Below are 17789 nucleotides of genomic sequence, written 5' to 3'. Positions count from 1 at the left end.
TTTGCCTCAGTCCCCGCAGCTCCCTATTTTTTGGTGTCTGGAATCGTTCACTCATGTATGATGTAAGCCTCTGAAGCATTTGGGTTTCAGCCCTTGTTATAAGGTAGCAATGTCAGAAGAATGTTCCTCCTCTCTTATTTAGTATATTTCTCTAGGCCTGTTCCCTCCCCTTCTCCTACTCCTGACTTCCTTCTCCGTAGTCTTGAGTTCCTCATTATCTTCCTTTCTTACCTACAATTCCTTTCTGCACTTCCAAGTCTTCCTTACCCCCTTATATTTTTTCTCTCCTTCCTAACTCCTCACCCACTGCCCCTCCCCGTCCAGTCCCACCCAACAAAACCAAGTTCTTTAAGTCAGATCTGTTTGGAACTCTGCCGTCTGGCTGGCCTGAGCTCCAGCTTTGCATTGGACTTACGAGAATCTGGGCAGTTTTTCCATGTTTGGTACTTTGCGAGTGCTCAGTGATTGGTGGCTGAGGACTTGAAGGCTCCACTTGGGCACAGAGTTTTTGAGGAGGTGTGACTTCTTCCCTGTAACTCCGTGCGTGTGTGTCCACGGGCGCATGTGTCTGTGTCTGTCTGGTGAGGTAGAGGCTAGTTTTGGAGGGGGGAGCCTGTCTATCTTTCTTTCCAGATCCCATCCAACTTTTCTTATTCACAGTGACACCAGGTGAAAGCAGCAAAACCTGGGGCCGGAACTCAGTCGTCCCCAAAGAAGAAGGGGAGGAGGAGGAGAAGAGGGCCCCCAAGAAGAAAGGACGGACGTGGGGGCCAAGTACACTTGGTCAGAAGGAGCTTGCCTCGGGAGACGAAGGGTAAGAGCCAGAATGTTAAGAGGTTCTTTCCACTTAAAGATGGGTATACCCTTTTAAAACTATGATATGAAACACCTTCTCCTCTGTTGTGTTTCATTGCTTTCTGAGAAATTACAAGCTTCAGTTTTCCAACGTCCTCGTTTCCTGAACCTCCTAGGACAGGGCTCAGCATACGTTTTCTGTAAAGGGTCAGATAATAAATATTTTAGGCTTTGTGGGTCACATCCTCTCTTTTGCAATTACTCACCTCCTGTGTTGTAGTGCAAAGGCAGCCATAGACCATGGGCACTTTGTAAATGAATGAGCGTGGCTATGTTGATTCAGTAAAACTTTATGAAGGTAGGTGGTGGACAGGATTTAGCCCCCTCATTGTAGTTTGCCGACACCTATAGGGGTCTGACTCAGAGTTGCAGGTACATTAAGCATGAACCAAATGTGATGAGTTCAGCCAGGTGTCCTACTTGTACCCGGCTCTTCCCTTAAAACATCCGCTCAGAGCCAAGAGAAGGAAGAGCAAGGCTTACAGGCCTCTCTTGACTTGGAGGCTTATCCCGAAGCAAGGGCAGGTGGAATGACCCAGCCCTGGTAGCGAGTACACTCAGATGTGACCCCAGGGCCAACCGGAGCTTCTCTTAAGCCCCACCTCGTTGCTACACGGACAGGTGTGAGCGCGTCCTCTGAGCGAAGCAGGGGACCCGGCTTCGTGCCCTGGATGTGCTTGTGTTCTTACAAGTTAAATTCTCTCAAGTCCTGGTTCTTCGTAGACCAGGTGCTCACCGTGTAGTGGTGGCGAGCATAACCCCTGACCCCAGGCTGCCTGGGCGTGAATCCTGGCTCTGCCATGCCTCACCGTGTGGCCTCGTGTTTCCTCATCTGTAAATCGGCAGTTACACCAGTACCCATCTCCCGGGGTTGATGTGAGGATTAAATAAGTCCATTTTGGGAAGTGCATACAAGATTAGCGGGCTCATAGGAAGCATTTGTAATACCTGCTGTGATGGTTCTTCCCTGCTCCTGGTGCATTTTCTATTTCGTACCTTCTTCTTGGTGTTAGAGGCTAGAATCCTGTTTTTTTACTTTTCTGAGCCTGTGAGAATAGGCAGTAATCCCCTTCGCCCTTTTCAGAGACTTTCCTGAACTTGTGCCCGAACCTGTAAGTGGCCTTGGTATTCCTTCGAATACTAAGAAGATTTCATGTCCAAAATCTGTTCTCTCATGTCAGATCTGAGCTGAGAACGAAAATAGCAATTTGATTCAAAAAGGATTGACTCCAAAGCCAGGCTTTAGAAATCACAAATACCTTGGAATAGAAAATTTAGGTACATCGGGTGAACGGCCTGAGCTCTGTGAGGGCTCGATGATGGTCCTTTAGGAATGGTGAATTGCTCTGCTGTGCTAGGTCCTGTAGAGGCAGGATCTCCCTCAGTTTGGATTCCTTCGAGCCCTGGGGTAGAGTAGGGTTAGGATGGGTCTGAAAGTCAGTCACGCTGAATCCCTGGATGTTTCTGACATTTCAGTAGCTTCTCTGGTTCTGCTTCATTTATAGATGTTTTTCGTCTTGTTTAGTAAATTAACTTTGGTTCATGTTTCAAAATATTAACTTTGAATTTTCTTCCTCCTTGCATAGATTTGTCCTCAAAACTATTGAAGCAGTTCATAGAGGTGGGGGAGGGGAGGGGCAGAGAGAAGGAGAGACAGAATCCCAAGCAGGCTCTGCACTGTCAGCATAGAGCCCATTGTGGGACTCGAACTCAAAAACTGTGAGATCATGACCTGAGCCAAAATCAAGAGTCGGACGCTTAACTGACTGAGCCACCCAGGCGCCCCAAAATATGACTTGAATTTTTTATGATTCTCAATTCCTGTTGAAGAAATAAAGTATATTCTGTTCATTCTCGAGTAAAGGCTTCTTTAACGTCAGAAATTTTGGGAGCCTCTGTGTGATAATATTTCTAATTTTAGCCCCTATCAACGGAAGAAAATAATCCCTAACAACAAAAAGCTATATTGAATTCAGTAATGTTAAGTGACTATATACATCCTTTAAAAAACGAGTACATATCTATAGGAAACGTACGCACTTGCTTGTAGATAGCTTGGGTATCTGTGGGTTCACGCGGCCTCTGCAGTTATGCTGTGGCTGCTCAAGGACCTTTGTCCCACAGATTGGGAGGTCCTGGGTCTCCTTGTTAGGATTCCTTCATCGCGTGGGCTTTGCTTACCGGGCCAGAGGAGGGCAGCTACCAATGTAGCTAGAGTCAAGCCTTGAGGGCTCCCCTGTGGGAGATACTGAATTGGATGTACCCACTGTCGCCTACTACTGATTTTCTTTATTCATTGAAGATCCCCTCAGAGACGTGAGAAAGCTAATGGTTTAAGTACCCCATCAGAGTCTCCACATTTCCACCTGGGGTGAGTCTAATCTTCACCCTTTCATCAAATGTGTTTGTAATAGTCCCCTTCCATTTCCTTGTCCTCACAGCACATCCGGTAGACTCAAACCTCATTATTGCCAAGGCTATGCTGATTTTTTTCCTTTAAAGCAGTACCATCGTGCACCCTGGGAAATTCCTGTGTTGGTCTGACTTTCCCTCTCCTCACTTCTCTGACCATTCCCGTTGTGGGGATTCTCCTGGCACCCTTAGTTTTAGGGGGCAGTACATGACTATTTATGCTTTGAACTTTAGCACTGGCTTTGACTTTGCTAATCTGGATTCCCCTTGAACTCAGAGCTGGAGGTGATGTTATAAGATCATCAGCTAAAAGTCCCAGGCTGTGGGTTTGGTTAGCATGCTTGTCCCTGGCTGTGTATTTTGATTGAAACCAATGGTGGCCGGAATATACTTGAATTCACTGGTGTTTCTGACAGCACTTGAAATAGAGATCTGAAGTGAGGGGAAAAGTTGGTCCCTCTCTCTCCCTCGAGATGGACCGGGAAGAGTGGGCTTTAGCTGAACAGCTTTTCCTGGCCCTAAAATGAGAGCCACCTCTGGTTATAATCCTGGTATGTCCAAGGCAGCCATAACCCACGGAGTCCTCAGCCTTCTCTCTTCATTGTCCATTAGAGAAAAGACCAGTGCTTCTGGGCCTCTGACTCCCCCATCGTAAAGGGGGTTGATGGGGTGCCCCGTCAGGATCCTCAGAGTTACTGGCTGGCAGGTGTGAGCTCATCACAGGGACTTGATAGCAAGCTCCTGCCCTTTTCCTCTTCATTCCCAGACAAACCAGGGGCTCGAGTGCAGCATTATGTACTACCCACATAGGTCTGTCCCAAAGTGCACTGCTTTGGTGCAGCTTTGTTGGCTGATTTTTGTTTTTGAAAAGTGGCTTGGAAAGTTGCCTAAGCATGCCGTGAGCTTGGAAGGAGAAGTTGAGAAATGGCCCATCCCTGCTAGCTCATCTGCCCAGGGCTCGCCTGGGATCACAAGGCTTCGAATTGCAGTGTCTCTGATGTCAGCAGTGTGCTGGACACAGTGTCCTGGAGTGATCGTCTCTGCCTTAAGGTGGGCTCAGGCAAGACCCTGGCCAGTGCTGGGCAGTCCTCATTCTTCCTGTCTTCTTGCCGGCCTGCCTGCTAGATCTTTCCACAGCTCCGTAGCAGCATGTGAAGGGGTGGGTTCATGGCCCTGCTTTTCTTTTCCTGGAGCATGTGCACTTCTGTTTGTGACACGAGGGGACCCAGTAATGTTCGTTACCCCGAGGCTCTTGGGCTTTGGTGGAATTAAGCACACAGAAAGAGACGTTTCCATGGGCCCCTGGAGGTGAGGGTGGAGTAAGGGAAGTCACCAGTTCTAACAGTTCCCCCATTTCCTCCTATTTAGCCTCAAGTCCCTGGTAGATGGATATAAACAGTGGTCGTCCAGTGCCCCCAACCTGGGGAAGGGCCCGAGGAGTAGCCCAGCCCTGCCAGGGTTCACCAGCCTTATGGAGATGGGTAAGCATGGCCCTTGTCCTGACTGTCCCTGTTCCCTCAGGGAACTTCTGGCCACGCTTCTGGGAGTGTTTGAGGACTCCTAGTACCACCTCATGGGGATTGTCTCCTCTTTGACCCAACTCCTGGGCCCTCACCCTATTCCCTCTTCATTGGCTCTACTCCCATTGCATCAAACCTTCCCAAATCACAGTTTGTTCCCACTGCTGCCATGGAGCCTGCCCTTGGCCTCCTATCCCAGGGCGCCGGTTGTAGTCTCCTTAGGGCAGTGCAGAGGGTGAGGACTTGAATCAGGCGCTTCCATCTGCTTGGGCCTCTTTGTATTTTAACGTGGGGAGTCTGCAAGACAGGAGATGGTGGTGGAAGACACTGTGGTCTTTCTCTAAGGAAGCTTTCCAGTTGCCTGTGATTGCTGAATGGGTAAGGTCTTCTCCAGGCTCCCTCTCTCTCTGAGATAGGATGTCCTCTTCTCTCTGAAGATTTCCAAGTCTTAGTAGGTCAGTCTACAGCATAGATGGGCCTTAACCCACGTAGAGGATTCCAGTCCGTTGCGGGACACTGGTCTTGAGACCGGCCTCTAGGCCATTGTTGTAGAAATTCAAGGTCCCTTCCAGTTTTAAGGTGCAAAAACATTAGGGATGTTTCTGTTCTACCCACTATTCTAGGAAACTCACACACTGTACCTCTTGTGTTGAGGATCCCAATGCAAGAAGTAGGAAATTAGCAGATTTGTCTGCACACAGGAAAATAGGCTCTGGAATGGAGAGTGATTGCCTCATACTGGCCACGGTTGAGTGTGGAGGGGTAAAGCCCTGTGGGTTCAATGCCCGGTCCTTATCCTGCCTGTGAGACTGTTTGACCCTTGCACTCCTGAAAATCCACCAGGAGGCCCAGGGTTGGGGAGAAGGGTGAGATTCTTACTCTTGCTGCCTCATTCCCATTTCCTGTCCCCCACACCCTGCCATTTTTGTCGTCTCCAGAGGATGAGGACAGCGAAGGTCCCAGGAGTGGGGAGAGTCGTCTACAGCATTCACCCAACCAGTCCTACCTCTGTATCCCGTTCCCTCGCGGAGAGGATGGGGAGGGCCCCTCCAGTGATGGAGTCCACGAGGAGCCCACCCCAGTCAATTCAGCCAACAGTACCCCTCAGCTGACGCCAACTAACAGCCTCAAGCGGGGTGGCACCCACCACCGCCGTTGTGAGGTGGCTCTGCTTGGCTGTGGGGCTGTTCTCGCGGCCACAGGCCTGGGCTTTGACCTGCTTGAAGCTGGCAAGTGCCAGCTGCTTCCCCCAGAGGAGCCTGAGCCACCAGCCCGGGAGGAGAAGAAGAGGCGTGAGGGTCTTTTCCAGAGGGCCAGCCGTCCTCGTCGGAGCACCAGCCCCCCATCCCGGAAGCTCTTCAAGAAGGAGGAGCCCATGCTGTTGCTAGGAGACCCCTCTGCCTCCCTCACGCTGCTTTCTCTCTCCTCCATCTCGGAGTGCAACTCCACCCGCTCCCTGCTGCGTTCTGACAGTGACGAGATCGTGGTGTACGAGATGCCCATCAGTCCGGTTGAAGCCCCACCCCTGACCCCTTGCACCCACAACCCCCTGGTCAATGTCCGAGTGGAACGCTTCAAGCGAGACCCTAACCAATCCCTGACTCCTACCCATGTCACCCTTACGGCCCCCACGCAGCCCAGTGGTCACCGGCGGACTCCTTCTGATGGGGCCCTCAAGCCAGTGGCTCTCCTAGCCAGCAGGAGCCCCTCCAGCAATGGGTTGAGCCCCAGCCCAGGAACAGGTGAGTCCCGTCCTCCTCTTCTCTTTCCTGCTCTTGGGCCTCCCGGATGTGGCAAGATTGGAGTGAATGGCAAAATGAGAATGACAGTTCCTCCTCTGACTCGGCCCACCAGGACGAGCTGCCCTGGGGTTGGAGAGATGGCCAGGCCGACTGATTTCTCTCTGTCCTGTGCCTCGGCAGGGGGCTTCCCTGAGGAGTGAAGGCAGACCGCAGGTTCTGGGGAGAATCGGACCCAGGGCTCCTGTAGGCTGTTCAGGCCCTGGGTCTTGGAGGGCACAGTGCAGTGCCTTCAGGGCATAGGAGGGGCAGGAGCCGAGCTGTGCTCGTTCCCTGAAGTGGAGACAAAACTTACCAGAAGGAATGCTACACTCATACAGGAGGGGTATTTGTGCCACGTAGCTGGGCTCTTGCCTGTGATTACAGCTTAGTACAGACCTACTCGTGGGCAAGCTTCCTCCCATGCATCCTGCCTGTATCGCTCATCCCTTGTTCATGCCTGACTCCAAATCCAGATACATTCCTGTGCCTGTGCATGAGCTCGCCTTCCCTGACGCTGAGCCACCTGGGTGTCCATATCCCTGTCTTTTCCTGCCACTGTCACTTGCTCCCTAGAAGACCGAAACCTGACTTTGCAACCCCTCTCACCCAGTAGGAGAGGAGATGGCGACTGGGATTTCAGGGAGATTTTGAGTGTAAATGACAATTGTATTTTCCCTTTCGGCTTTAGATTTTTTGTTGTACTCAGGTATGTGTCTTCTTTGGGAAGAGACCTTATGACTCATCTTCAGATTTTTGAGACCTAGATTTGATCTGGCCTCACATGTTTATTAAATGGATGAACTGGAAATAAACAGACACTTCCTTACGTCAGGGGCCAGCAAACTTTCTCGGTAAAGGGCCAGATAGTAAATATTTTAAGCTTTTGGGGTCGTATGGTCTCCGTTGTAATTACTCAACACTGCTGCTGTCGTGGGAGAACAAGCCGTAGGTGCGGCTGTGTTACAATAAAACTTGTTTTTCAGACCACAGGGTGGCCCATGGATCGTAGGTTTTTCATTACGGATGTGACCCCCGTATGTCCTCTTCTTATTTTATTATCGGAGACAGTGATCATGGCCTTCTAGTTCACTGTTGTATCCCCAGTGCCTCCCGGCACACTCCGCTGCACATAGTAGGTGCTGCTTAAATATTTGTTGCTCGTGTTATTCCAGGTGAATAGGGATGTGGCAGGTATGGGGAGGGAGCAGTGTCTATCTGGTCTAGAAATGTGTGCCATCACCTGATGCCTCTCCCTCTGTCTCTTTGCCCAGGAATGTTGAAAACCCCCAGCCCCAGCCGAGACCCAGGTGAATTCCCCCGTCTCCCTGACCCCAATGTGGTCTTTCCCCCGACCCCAAGGCGCTGGAACACACAGCAGGATTCTACCCTGGAGAGACCCAAGACCCTGGAGTTTCTGCCTCGGCCACGTCCTTCTGCCAACCGGCAACGGCTGGACCCTTGGTGGTTTGTGTCCCCCAGCCATGCCCGTAGCGCCTCCCCAGCCAACAGCTCCAGCACGGAGACACCCAGCAACCTGGACTCCTGCTTCGCTAGCAGCAGCAGCACTGTGGATGAGCGGCCCGGACTCCCGGCCCTGCTCCCGTTCCAAGCGGGGCCGCTGCCCCCTGCTGAGCGGACGCTTCTGGACCTGGACGCAGAGGGCCAGAGTCAGGACAGCACCGTGCCGCTGTGCAGAGCTGAACTGAACACACACAGGCCCGCCCCTTATGAGATTCAGCAAGAGTTCTGGTCTTAACACGAAAAGGGTTGGGGGTGGGCAAGGGGGAAGCAGGAGGAGATGGGGGGAGCTGGCTGGCACAGCCCTTTCTCGGAGTTGGACCCCCTGAAATCCAGCCCTACTTCTTGCACTGATAATGCACTTTGAAGGTGGAAGGGATGGAAGCAGGGCCACTTCAGAGGGTCCCCTGCCCTGTAGGGCCTTTCTACCCATGTCCACTGGAAGGGGCTGCAGCCATCAGCTCTGGCTGTGTAGGGGAGGGAGGGGTGCGTGCATGTCCCCCACCCTCCACAGTCTTCCTCGCCTTTATGGTGACTCTGCAGGGTCACTCAGCCAAATCTGTCTGCTGCCCCCTCTCCTCAGCCCCCTGGGTAAGTCTGGAGCCTGTCCCGGAGTCCTTTTGTTAGCCCTGAGTTCAGCCTTCCCAAACACCAGTATTGGATGATCTGTGATTGATTTTGCTCCTCTTCCACATTCTTCCCCAGCACCCATGAATCAGAGTCTCATCTGGTGTGAGATACACGCTTTTCTGTGCCCTAAGCCCTTACGTGCCCGCTGGAGGACTGAAGGCAAGGTGCCCCAGTGTGGGACGTAGGAGTTGAGGGACCTGGTACTTACCCGCCTGCCCTTCCAGGTGCCCCGCTTATTTATTTGAGCCCCACAGGGGTAAGGGGACCTGGGGGGAGGAGAGGGAATTAGGAAAAACAGAGTCGAGTGGCAGCAAAGAAGGTAACAGAGTCTGCCCTTGTTCCTTTCGGAAACACACAAATAAAGGCAGAAACCAGCACCTGTTGATGGCATCCATCTCCTACCCGGGGTCTGGACGTGGCCAGACCAGTTTCCGATACAAACATGCTCATCCCAGGGATAGTTTCTTGGGAGACTCACTCACTGGTGCCAGTTCTGAAGCCAGAGACAAAGTTCCTGTGTTGGTCCGTTATGTTGTTCTGGTCATTATGTGTTATGCCCTTCCCTGGATCTTTCCTCCAATCCCTGGAGCCAGTGGATTATGTGTTTGGCTGGTAGATATCTCTGCACTGCACCAAAATAGCATATTGGTGGTGGGGGAGTGGGAGGGTCCCGGACACTGGGAGCTGGAACTGTGGGGATTTCTTCTCAGCCACACCACCCATTACGGGATGCCCTTGAAGTAAAACGGAGCCATCAGTGGTACCTTCCACACACGGATATGGTGAGGCGATGATGTTCGTGGGGTGCTTAGTGAGCCACTGATATACAGGAACCTTTGAGCCCCAGGCACTGCAGACTGACCAAGGGCTCATGCCTCTGGGCACAGGTGGCCCCTGATGCTGGGCTCTGGACCCTGAGCTGGGTAGGAAGGAGAGCAGAGGCCAACCCTGACTTTTCTGGAATCTGTTTCCTTAACTGGAATGTTGAGCTGCTTGTGGAGCTTCCTCCTGTGTGCCTGCACCATTTCCACTTCCCCTGGGGCCTCCCGTGTCAAGTGTGAGCGGTTGCCTTTGTGCAGGACGACACGTAAACTTGATTGGGAGCAGAGCCTTGGGTCATGCTCCTCTCCCCTCCAGACTCTCCAAATGTGGCTTCCCTGTCTCTTATCATGGAATATTTCCTTGGAGACGCTGGCGGACCGCCTGCAGGTTCCCTGCATTTGCTGCCCGCCTGCCAGAAGGAGGAAAGCAGTGAAGCTGGCACAGACGATGAGTTTGGTCACCGCTCTGTCTCTCTGTCACTATGATCAAGTCCCAACCCGGGAATGAGGAAAGGGGTGACCTTGGTTTTCGAATGGCTCCCTGTTTTATGAGCTCACTGGTACTTTGGTTCAAGGGCCCCCCCCTCATCTTGGGGGGGAGGCACTCAGTTTTGTTGCCCATGGTGTCTCATCTCTCTCCTCTTTTTTCAGTGAAGACTGTAGAGTTTTTTGTTTTTTTTGTTTTTTTTTTTTTGCCTCTGTCCCCTCACCCCTTGGCTGGGGGGGGGGGGGGGGAGGGGTTGTGGAATGTGAATCCTATTAACAGTTCCAGTCAACCGAGGGACTCCTCTTCATTCTTGATTGGGGAAGGGGCCACAGATGGTGTGTTCTGGGCCCTTCCCTGGACTCTCCATAGCCCCAGTTCCTAAGTCTCTAATGTGTCTATAAGCCCTTGGCTCCACTAAATGGCCCTTTGGCGGGGCGCAGCACACAGCATAATCCAAACCTTGCTGGCTCTGGGCAGTGCTCTGTGCTGTGAGGCAATTGACCGTTTTCTACTTTTTGTTGTTTTGTTAGGTTGCAGCCATCTTTTGGGGAAGTGGTAGTATAACTGATGTAATGGGCACGGAGTGGTGGCCACTTGCCATTGAGTAAGAGGCTGAACCCATTTCTTACTCCTCCAGCCGGAGGAAAGACAAAGACTGGGTCTGCCATTGGTAGAATTGCACCTGTCGGAGGCAGAAGCAGGATTAGTCTGAGGCTGCTTCGTGAGCTGGCGCAAAGACAGAGGCATTCTCTCAGCTCCTCCATATCCCGTCTCTGATGGGCCCCTGCCTGCCACATTCTCTCTCTGTAGGATGAGGCCTGGTGGGATAAGGATCCTATAGAATTTGAGTTGTCCACGTAGGCTCCCTTGTCTCTATGGTCACGGTCAGGAGCAGGCCTTGAAGCTGGGATTGAGCCCCTGCGTTAGCAGTAGCCAGAATCCCTTTTTCTCTTTCCGTTTCTTTCCTTCCCTCTGTTCTTGGCAGGTGTTCATTACCCAAAAGTGATTGGATGATTGGAATCCAGTGGCCCCCAGCATCAGGGGCCACCAGTGATGGTGATTGGAAACAGATACTGCTCTCTGCCCTTTCTCCTCAGATCCCTCGTCTCCTTCCACTGATTCTAAACAGGATTATCCTCTGTTTACCCCCCCTTCGGGATCCAGGTCCCTGCCAGGGGCTGAGTGGATGTCTCCATTATCCTCATATTTTTTCTAAGACGCTTGGTGGTTACTCTCTCTTCACTTCACATCCTTTAGTATCCCAAGGGTCTGGTAGTAATGATGAAGATGATGATGATGTCTTCTATTTGTCAACTCAGAATAGCGCTAACCTTTCCTCCTGGCCTTTACAAAATTGCATCATTTTCCTTCTGATACACTTGCTGGTAGAGAAAAGAAAATGCTTAAAGAGGAAGAAATTCAAGGGAAGGGAAATTTGAAAGCTGCCTGGACTGGTCGCTGAGTCGGGCACCAAGCTCTAAGACTTGAACAAGGTGTCTGTCTTCCACCATCTGTTTTGCTGTCTGGCTCCCCTTTTAGCCACTCTCACATTTCCTTCCTGTAAAAGCAACCATTACCTGTTTCCCGGTCAAGGGCAATGAGAACATGTTTCAGAGCAGGTCGGCGAAGCATGCAGCTCCAGCCGGCCATTAGGACAAATTGCTGACCTTAACAGTGTGGTCCTCACCACTTTTGCCTCTAAGGGACTTGCCTAGTGTTTCTTACTTTGGTTTCTGGAAGAGTAGTGGTTTGGAGCTGGCTTAGAATGACTAACGGGGGCCATGGTCAGGCACATCTTCTTCTGCGTTTATGCAGCACCTGGTGTTTACAAACCTCCTTTCTGATCCCCCGACTTAACTTGTCAGGCTGGTCTTTCCCAGCATTAGTGTCTTAGGAAGGAGGAAAATAGGAGACCGGGAGGCTGGAGTCAGCATCAGAATGACAGTTTGGGGTCTTGGAGTTTTTAGGAGTCATTCCCAGAGTCTTGTTTTTTTCGAGACTGGAGTGAGGCCTATTTAATTCCTGGAAGAATCTTTGCGAGAAGGTCTGCCGGCCCTTGGGACGCATGTCCTGGTGTGAGGTTCTTTACAAGGCCCCTTTCCCCTCAGACCACGGTTGCTCAGGGACACAACAGGACATCCCAAGGGCATCTAGGTGTGGCTTGTTGTCAACACTCCTATTCCTCAGTCCCCACATTGGGCCCCCCTCCTCCCTCTGGCCCCCACAAGGAGGGAGACCCCTCCTGAGCATTGCTAACTCTTCAAGCTTGCTTTTAACAAAAGCACAGAACAGCGGGTTCTGAAAGGCTGGATGGCTGTGAATGGTTACACTTCAGGGAGCCTTGATCTTTTCTTCGTGTGTTTAATTAAGCCTGTGCTTTTGACTCAGGTATGTGAGCCCCCCCCCCGCCCCCCCCCCGCCTTCAAGCTGGTTGGAAACACTCCATTGCCTCTTGGAGGATTTGGGGGAAGAGGCAGGTGTTGCCCTTGCTGTAGTGCTGGGCCTTTCCTGAAAGCTCTGCCAGAGACTGGCCCTGGGTCAGGGGTGAGAGCAGCCCACACCACAGTGTGTTGTGATCATAAATGACCATGGTGGCAAGAACGGCAGGAACACAGTGACCTGAGCTGCCCACATGCTAGTGTGCGAAGTTGCAAGTGTCTCCTCCCCTCTGTGGACCTGTGAGCCCAACAACGAACTGAGGATGATACTATCTTCCCTACCTGAAGCACGAAGCCCTTTAACTTTAAAATGTATGGTCCTGGAACCCAGGGTCCAGCACTGATAAGCCTCACCTTGCTAGTTTATTTCCCTTTGTGGAGAAAAGTGTGGGGGTTGGGTGGGGTGGGGGGTGGTTGTAGGTCAAAACCAGCCGAATATTGGCAATTTCCTGTGGTTCAGCCTACTAGGCCACTTGCCTCTCTCCTTGGCTTCAGGCCTGAGGATGGCTTCTTGTCAAGCTACATTTAGTCCTAGGAACACATTCCTAAATGCTCTCTTCTTTCAGACAAATCATTGCTTTCTTAGATCAGGAATTCAAATTAGTAAAAATCCACATCAGAAAGGAGAACCCACTGCTGCTTCTGGGAGTTCTCGGTCCCTGGCACCTTCCGGGCCTTGCCACTGGACCCTTGGCATCTCAGGCACTGGTGTTTGAAGGCAGGAGGCAGAAACCGGAGTCCCTGCTAATTACGGCTAATTAATAGGATTTAGGTGCCTAACCAGCCTGACCCAGCTCTGGGCTTCTGGTTGGCTGTGCAGGTCAGGTGAACCTCTCATCATCTTCTCAGACTGCTGACGATTTCCCATTTGTTCTGATGAGATATTGACAGCCCTCCCGCTTTGTTCATTTCCGGTCTTGGGCACTGGCAGCACCCTGGCCTCCCTAGACAGCTCAGGGAGCCCGGTCATTTGTTGTTCTGAAGGTCGGGCTCTTTCCTTAACCTGGAAGCCAGTAGGACTGGTCTTCCTGATTCTTACTGCCTGCGGTTCCCTGCATCCCCTGCCTGTAGCCTTGCTTTGGGTTGTTAGCTCACGACTGCAGCTAGAAATTGAGAAGAGCCATTGTGTTGAGCTGCATGCCCTTGGTACCCAGCTGTAGCAAAGAAGGGAGATGATGAACTTGTGAACTTTCTCCTCTGATTTTCCTCACTATCCATCCTAAACACACACGCTCACACATTCACGCATTCACACACTCACATATTCACATGCTCACATACAGATTTAGACTATCTTCTAGAGGATTAAGGAAAGAAGTTGGAGATGGGTTTTACTTAGTTCGCAGAAAAGCTTTCTTTGGGATTTTCCTTCCTGTTAGAGCCTTTGAGTCTAGGTAAAGTGAAAGTTCACATATGTGTTCGTTTTGTTTCTCTGTAATTAGCTACCAGTTTTCATCCCTAGGCCTTCCCTGTTTCAGTGTCTTGTTCATATGTCCTAACCCTGTGTCCTTGAATTCCCATTTTGCTTTGGGATTTAAGTTATTGTAATTTGTCAACAATATTTAAAAATAGAAAAGTCCTGAAGGAAACTTACCAGGTTCTTTTCTTTGGCTTTCTTTTTTTTTCAAGGTACTGTAAATTGTTAACTAGGGATGCCAAGCAGGCTTGGTTCAATGGCTAAACCTCTTATCGTATTACAGTGTAATGCCGATTCAGCCTGGTCCCACCACCAGAGCACACACAGACTTGAATAAAACTGTTATAACAATGACTTCTGGTTTGCCGTGGTGCTTTGTAAGCTTATCCTTTCCCCACTTTTTAATTAAACAAGATATCCAAGTAACTGGCTCTTGTGGGGGGATTTCCATATGTAGGGAAAAGTAAAAACCATGGCTATGGCACAGGAAACAGGAAGTGGGGGGAAAGCCTCCCTGAAGCCCCTGGAGCTCCCAGCTGGACCACAGAGGCCCTTCTGGCACATGGTGCTGAGCCGCACCTGCTGAGATGATTCAGTCTCGTCTCACAACTGACTTCTGCACAGGCTATGGGTTTGGGCTTTCAGAGCCCCTGCAAGCGTGTGCTGTCTCCCACCCCTATCATCATCCACCCTGATGTTCCTGGTGAAGTTGTAAATGGGGCTAGGAGGACAAACAAGTGGAGTTGTACACGAGATTTTCTGCCTGTGAGGAAAATCTTGGATTCCTTGTCATCTTGATACTCTCAATGGCACTTGCCAGCTGTGTAACCTCGGGCAAGCCACTTAACCTCTCTGGGCCTCTTCTGGAGCAAGTTGATCACCAGGCAGCCTTTGTGCTTTCACTTTCCATGATTTGTATATTGGGTGGGATGAGGGTGAAAACAGACGGGAAGAACCGTGTTGGGGGCTATTCTCTGCTGCCTTTGTCCCCTATTTCTTCATTCAGCTGAATGCGGAAGACAGCTTCTGAAACTTCTGTGTTGACACCCTCATATTTTACTGGTGTGACCTTGTATTTCATGCCATGTAGCTTAGCCTCATCTTCTGCAGCCCAGAAGGGGTGACTGAGATGGGATTCCACGCTGGTGCTTAAACTGTGAGAAGAAAGATGACCCTTGGTTGAACTTCACGATGAGTTTGACCAGGACCCACGTGATCCTTGTAAGGCACATTGAGCAAAGAGAAAAAATGACCAAACTCCTTACTGGAGAAGATGCCATGGAAGTGCCATATGCTATAGGTATGTGTGTGAATTGCTCATGTTTCTGGAAAGCAGTTTGGCCATGTGGCATGAATTCCATAACATGGGCCCAAAAGTTCTGTTTAGTAATAAACACTAGCTACAAGGTGCCAAGCATTGTGTTAAGACTTGATCCACATTATCTCATTTACAACATCTCGACATCCTTGAGTAGACCCCATTTTATCTTATATGTGTGTGTGTGTGTGTGTGTGTGTGTGTGTGTAAGTAATCTCTACACCCAACATGGGGCTCAAACTTAACAACCCTGAGATCAAGAGTCACACGCTCCACTCACTGAGCCAGCCAGGTGCCCTTATCTCCATTGTATATTGAGGCAAATGAGCGTCAGAATCAAGTAACATGCTCAAGGCCACACAGCTATCAAATAGTGGAGCTGGGATTTTTCCAATTCTGGCATCTGCACTTTATACCACAAGATGAGTCAGATGAAGACAAAGATTTATTTATAAGTCTCCCAACATCATTTACAGGAGGGTTCAAATGACAACAAGTGACCCAAACAAGGTATTGAGAGAGGACTTCCACTACCTCCATTCTGATTTCAGTCTGTTCTAACTGATCACGTTCTTCATTCCAACTTATCTTTTAACTCAGGCAAAAGACCCCATGGGCAAAGCATCCCCTGAAGGGAACAGAAACTACCCCCTCAAACAATAAGGGCTGCCCTGAGCCGGCAAGACCCTGTGACTGACCCCAAGACAATAATCAACTTGACTTTCGCTGCGCAACGGCATGTACCCACCGTCCCACCGAGCTTTGTTCCACATTTCCCTTGCATAAACCTGGAAATATATTCAGCACTTTGGAGACGGTCTTTGAGACGCTAGTCCTCTGTCTTCCCCATGTTGATCTCATTTCTTGTTTCCCACCACTCGTTTGTCTGCCTTTGGATATTGTCAGTGGCAAGTAGATGAACTTGGTCTGTTTGGGACCCCAGCAGCCAGGTGGTCTTGCACCCCTGTGCCCCGGATATAATTTTTTTGGTCTACCTCCACCCTCTTCCTCACTCAACATAGAATGTTGGAAGTGAGAACATGGGGAAGTGAGAAAGTGAAGGCTATCTCTACAAATTAGAAATAGTCTATATATCTGACAATGGGGGGATTGCTTAAACTTTGCTTCTTTAAAAGGCATTTATTATCTTCTATATGCCAGGTACCAGCTGGACACTGGAGCTTCATGGCTTGCTCAGGTAGAGTCCAGTTGATAAAGATCTTATGGTCTGGTGGGAAAGAGTGAAATGCGAAGACATCTGTTTAATATAATGGGATCGGTGCTATGATGGTCTTAGGGGAGCACAATGGATTGGTGTTAGCCTGAGCTCAGGCTGGGGCTGCACAGACTTCATGGAGAGGATGATGCTTGAGTTGAGTCCAAAGGTGGTGGAGGGGTGCAAAGGCACAAAGGCATGGCATGGCTCCCTCTCTTATTAAGCAGCACACTTCTGTCTCTTTCTTTTTTGAAACGGACCCCTTGTGATAACCTCACTCTAGGATCCTATCACTGGTTTTATGATACAACCATATGTGGTATTATGCAGCCATTAAAATTAGATAGTTTAAGAATAAGGAAATAGGGAAATGTTCATAAATGAAAAGGCAGGATACAGAAGACTTTAAAACAATGATCCCAATTATATACAGAAAATATACTTCATTTTCATCCTTTAAAAAAACATGCACTGGATCGGCATAATATGAAAAAGATAGAAGATCAATAATCACCATTTTTTATGGATTGGTGTTACAGACGATCTAAAAGTGTTCCTTACTTTTGGAATTTTTAAGACTGTTTCTTACAGTGATTATATGCTACTTTTACAGTCAGCAAAAGAATGGTGACTATAGTAGTTTGGGGTACTTTCTCATAATACCAGCTTCTCCTGCAGATGTTCCAGAAGCCCAGGCCCCTTGCTTCAAGGCTGCCCCCTGCCCTGACCAATACAGCAAGGTGACTCCAGGCCAGAAACAGGACAGGGACGAGCTTCCCGGTCCTAAGGCAATCCTTTCTCATTTCTTCCTTCCAACTGAGAGATGGTGCTGAAACTGTGAGTCATCTGCAAAATGCAAGCAGAACATAGTGAGGACACACAGGGAAAGTTCTGGAAGGAAGTACCGTGGAGGTCTCCTAGAGGGCATAGCTGGTTAGGAATGTCAGGTCCTGGGCAGGCACACAGCATGCCCTTACATTTGGAACACACATGCACACAGCCCTCCGGCCAGGAGCTGGGCTGGGGTTGGGTACAACCACACCCTGCTTACTTGACTGTGGAATGTGCTTCATTCAAGGCTGGGACTGATGTGCTAATCCTCTGATCCCTCCAGTCCCCACCCAATCTAGTCCAACCAGCTTAAGTCGGAGAACGTGTTTTGGCCTAGGTGGTGGGGGGAGGGAGAGTTGTCTGCTGCTCAGCCCTGCTCCTCCTCTCACACACCGGTCGCACTGCATCCACCCAATCAGGAGGGCCTCTTGCACAGTTTCAACGGCAGGCACTGGGCGCTTCTTTGTGATCAAGGGGAAAGGGGAGGGTTGGGGAAGAAGATCAGCCCTAGGAAACATGCTCATGGAACACAGGTCTGGTCATGT

The 17789-nt window shown here is 50.2% G+C and overlaps 1 protein-coding gene across 2 annotated transcripts in view; it reads left to right on the top strand.

Annotated features, from left to right (window-relative positions):
- The window catches only part of MAP3K9 (mitogen-activated protein kinase kinase kinase 9), a 79897-nt gene extending 65664 nt beyond the window's left edge, over positions 1–14233 (top strand). Inside the window, exons 8-12 of one of the 2 annotated variants that reach the window (XM_027066057.2) lie at positions 661–814; positions 3158–3226; positions 4636–4748; positions 5726–6529; positions 7840–14233. In XM_027066057.2, the coding sequence (XP_026921858.1) occupies positions 661–814; positions 3158–3226; positions 4636–4748; positions 5726–6529; positions 7840–8324 (1625 nt within the window). In that variant the 3' untranslated portion in view covers positions 8325–14233. The remainder of the gene's footprint in view (positions 1–660; positions 815–3157; positions 3227–4635; positions 4749–5725; positions 6530–7839) is intronic. The other variant, XM_027066058.2, reaches the window with a different exon arrangement.
- Positions 14234–17789: the final 3556 nt, after the last annotated feature.

Source organism: Acinonyx jubatus, chromosome B3 (genome assembly GCF_027475565.1).
Source record: "Acinonyx jubatus isolate Ajub_Pintada_27869175 chromosome B3, VMU_Ajub_asm_v1.0, whole genome shotgun sequence".
NCBI classification, from domain to species: Eukaryota; Metazoa; Chordata; class Mammalia; order Carnivora; family Felidae; genus Acinonyx; species Acinonyx jubatus.
This window is presented reverse-complemented; position numbering and strand designations above follow the sequence as displayed.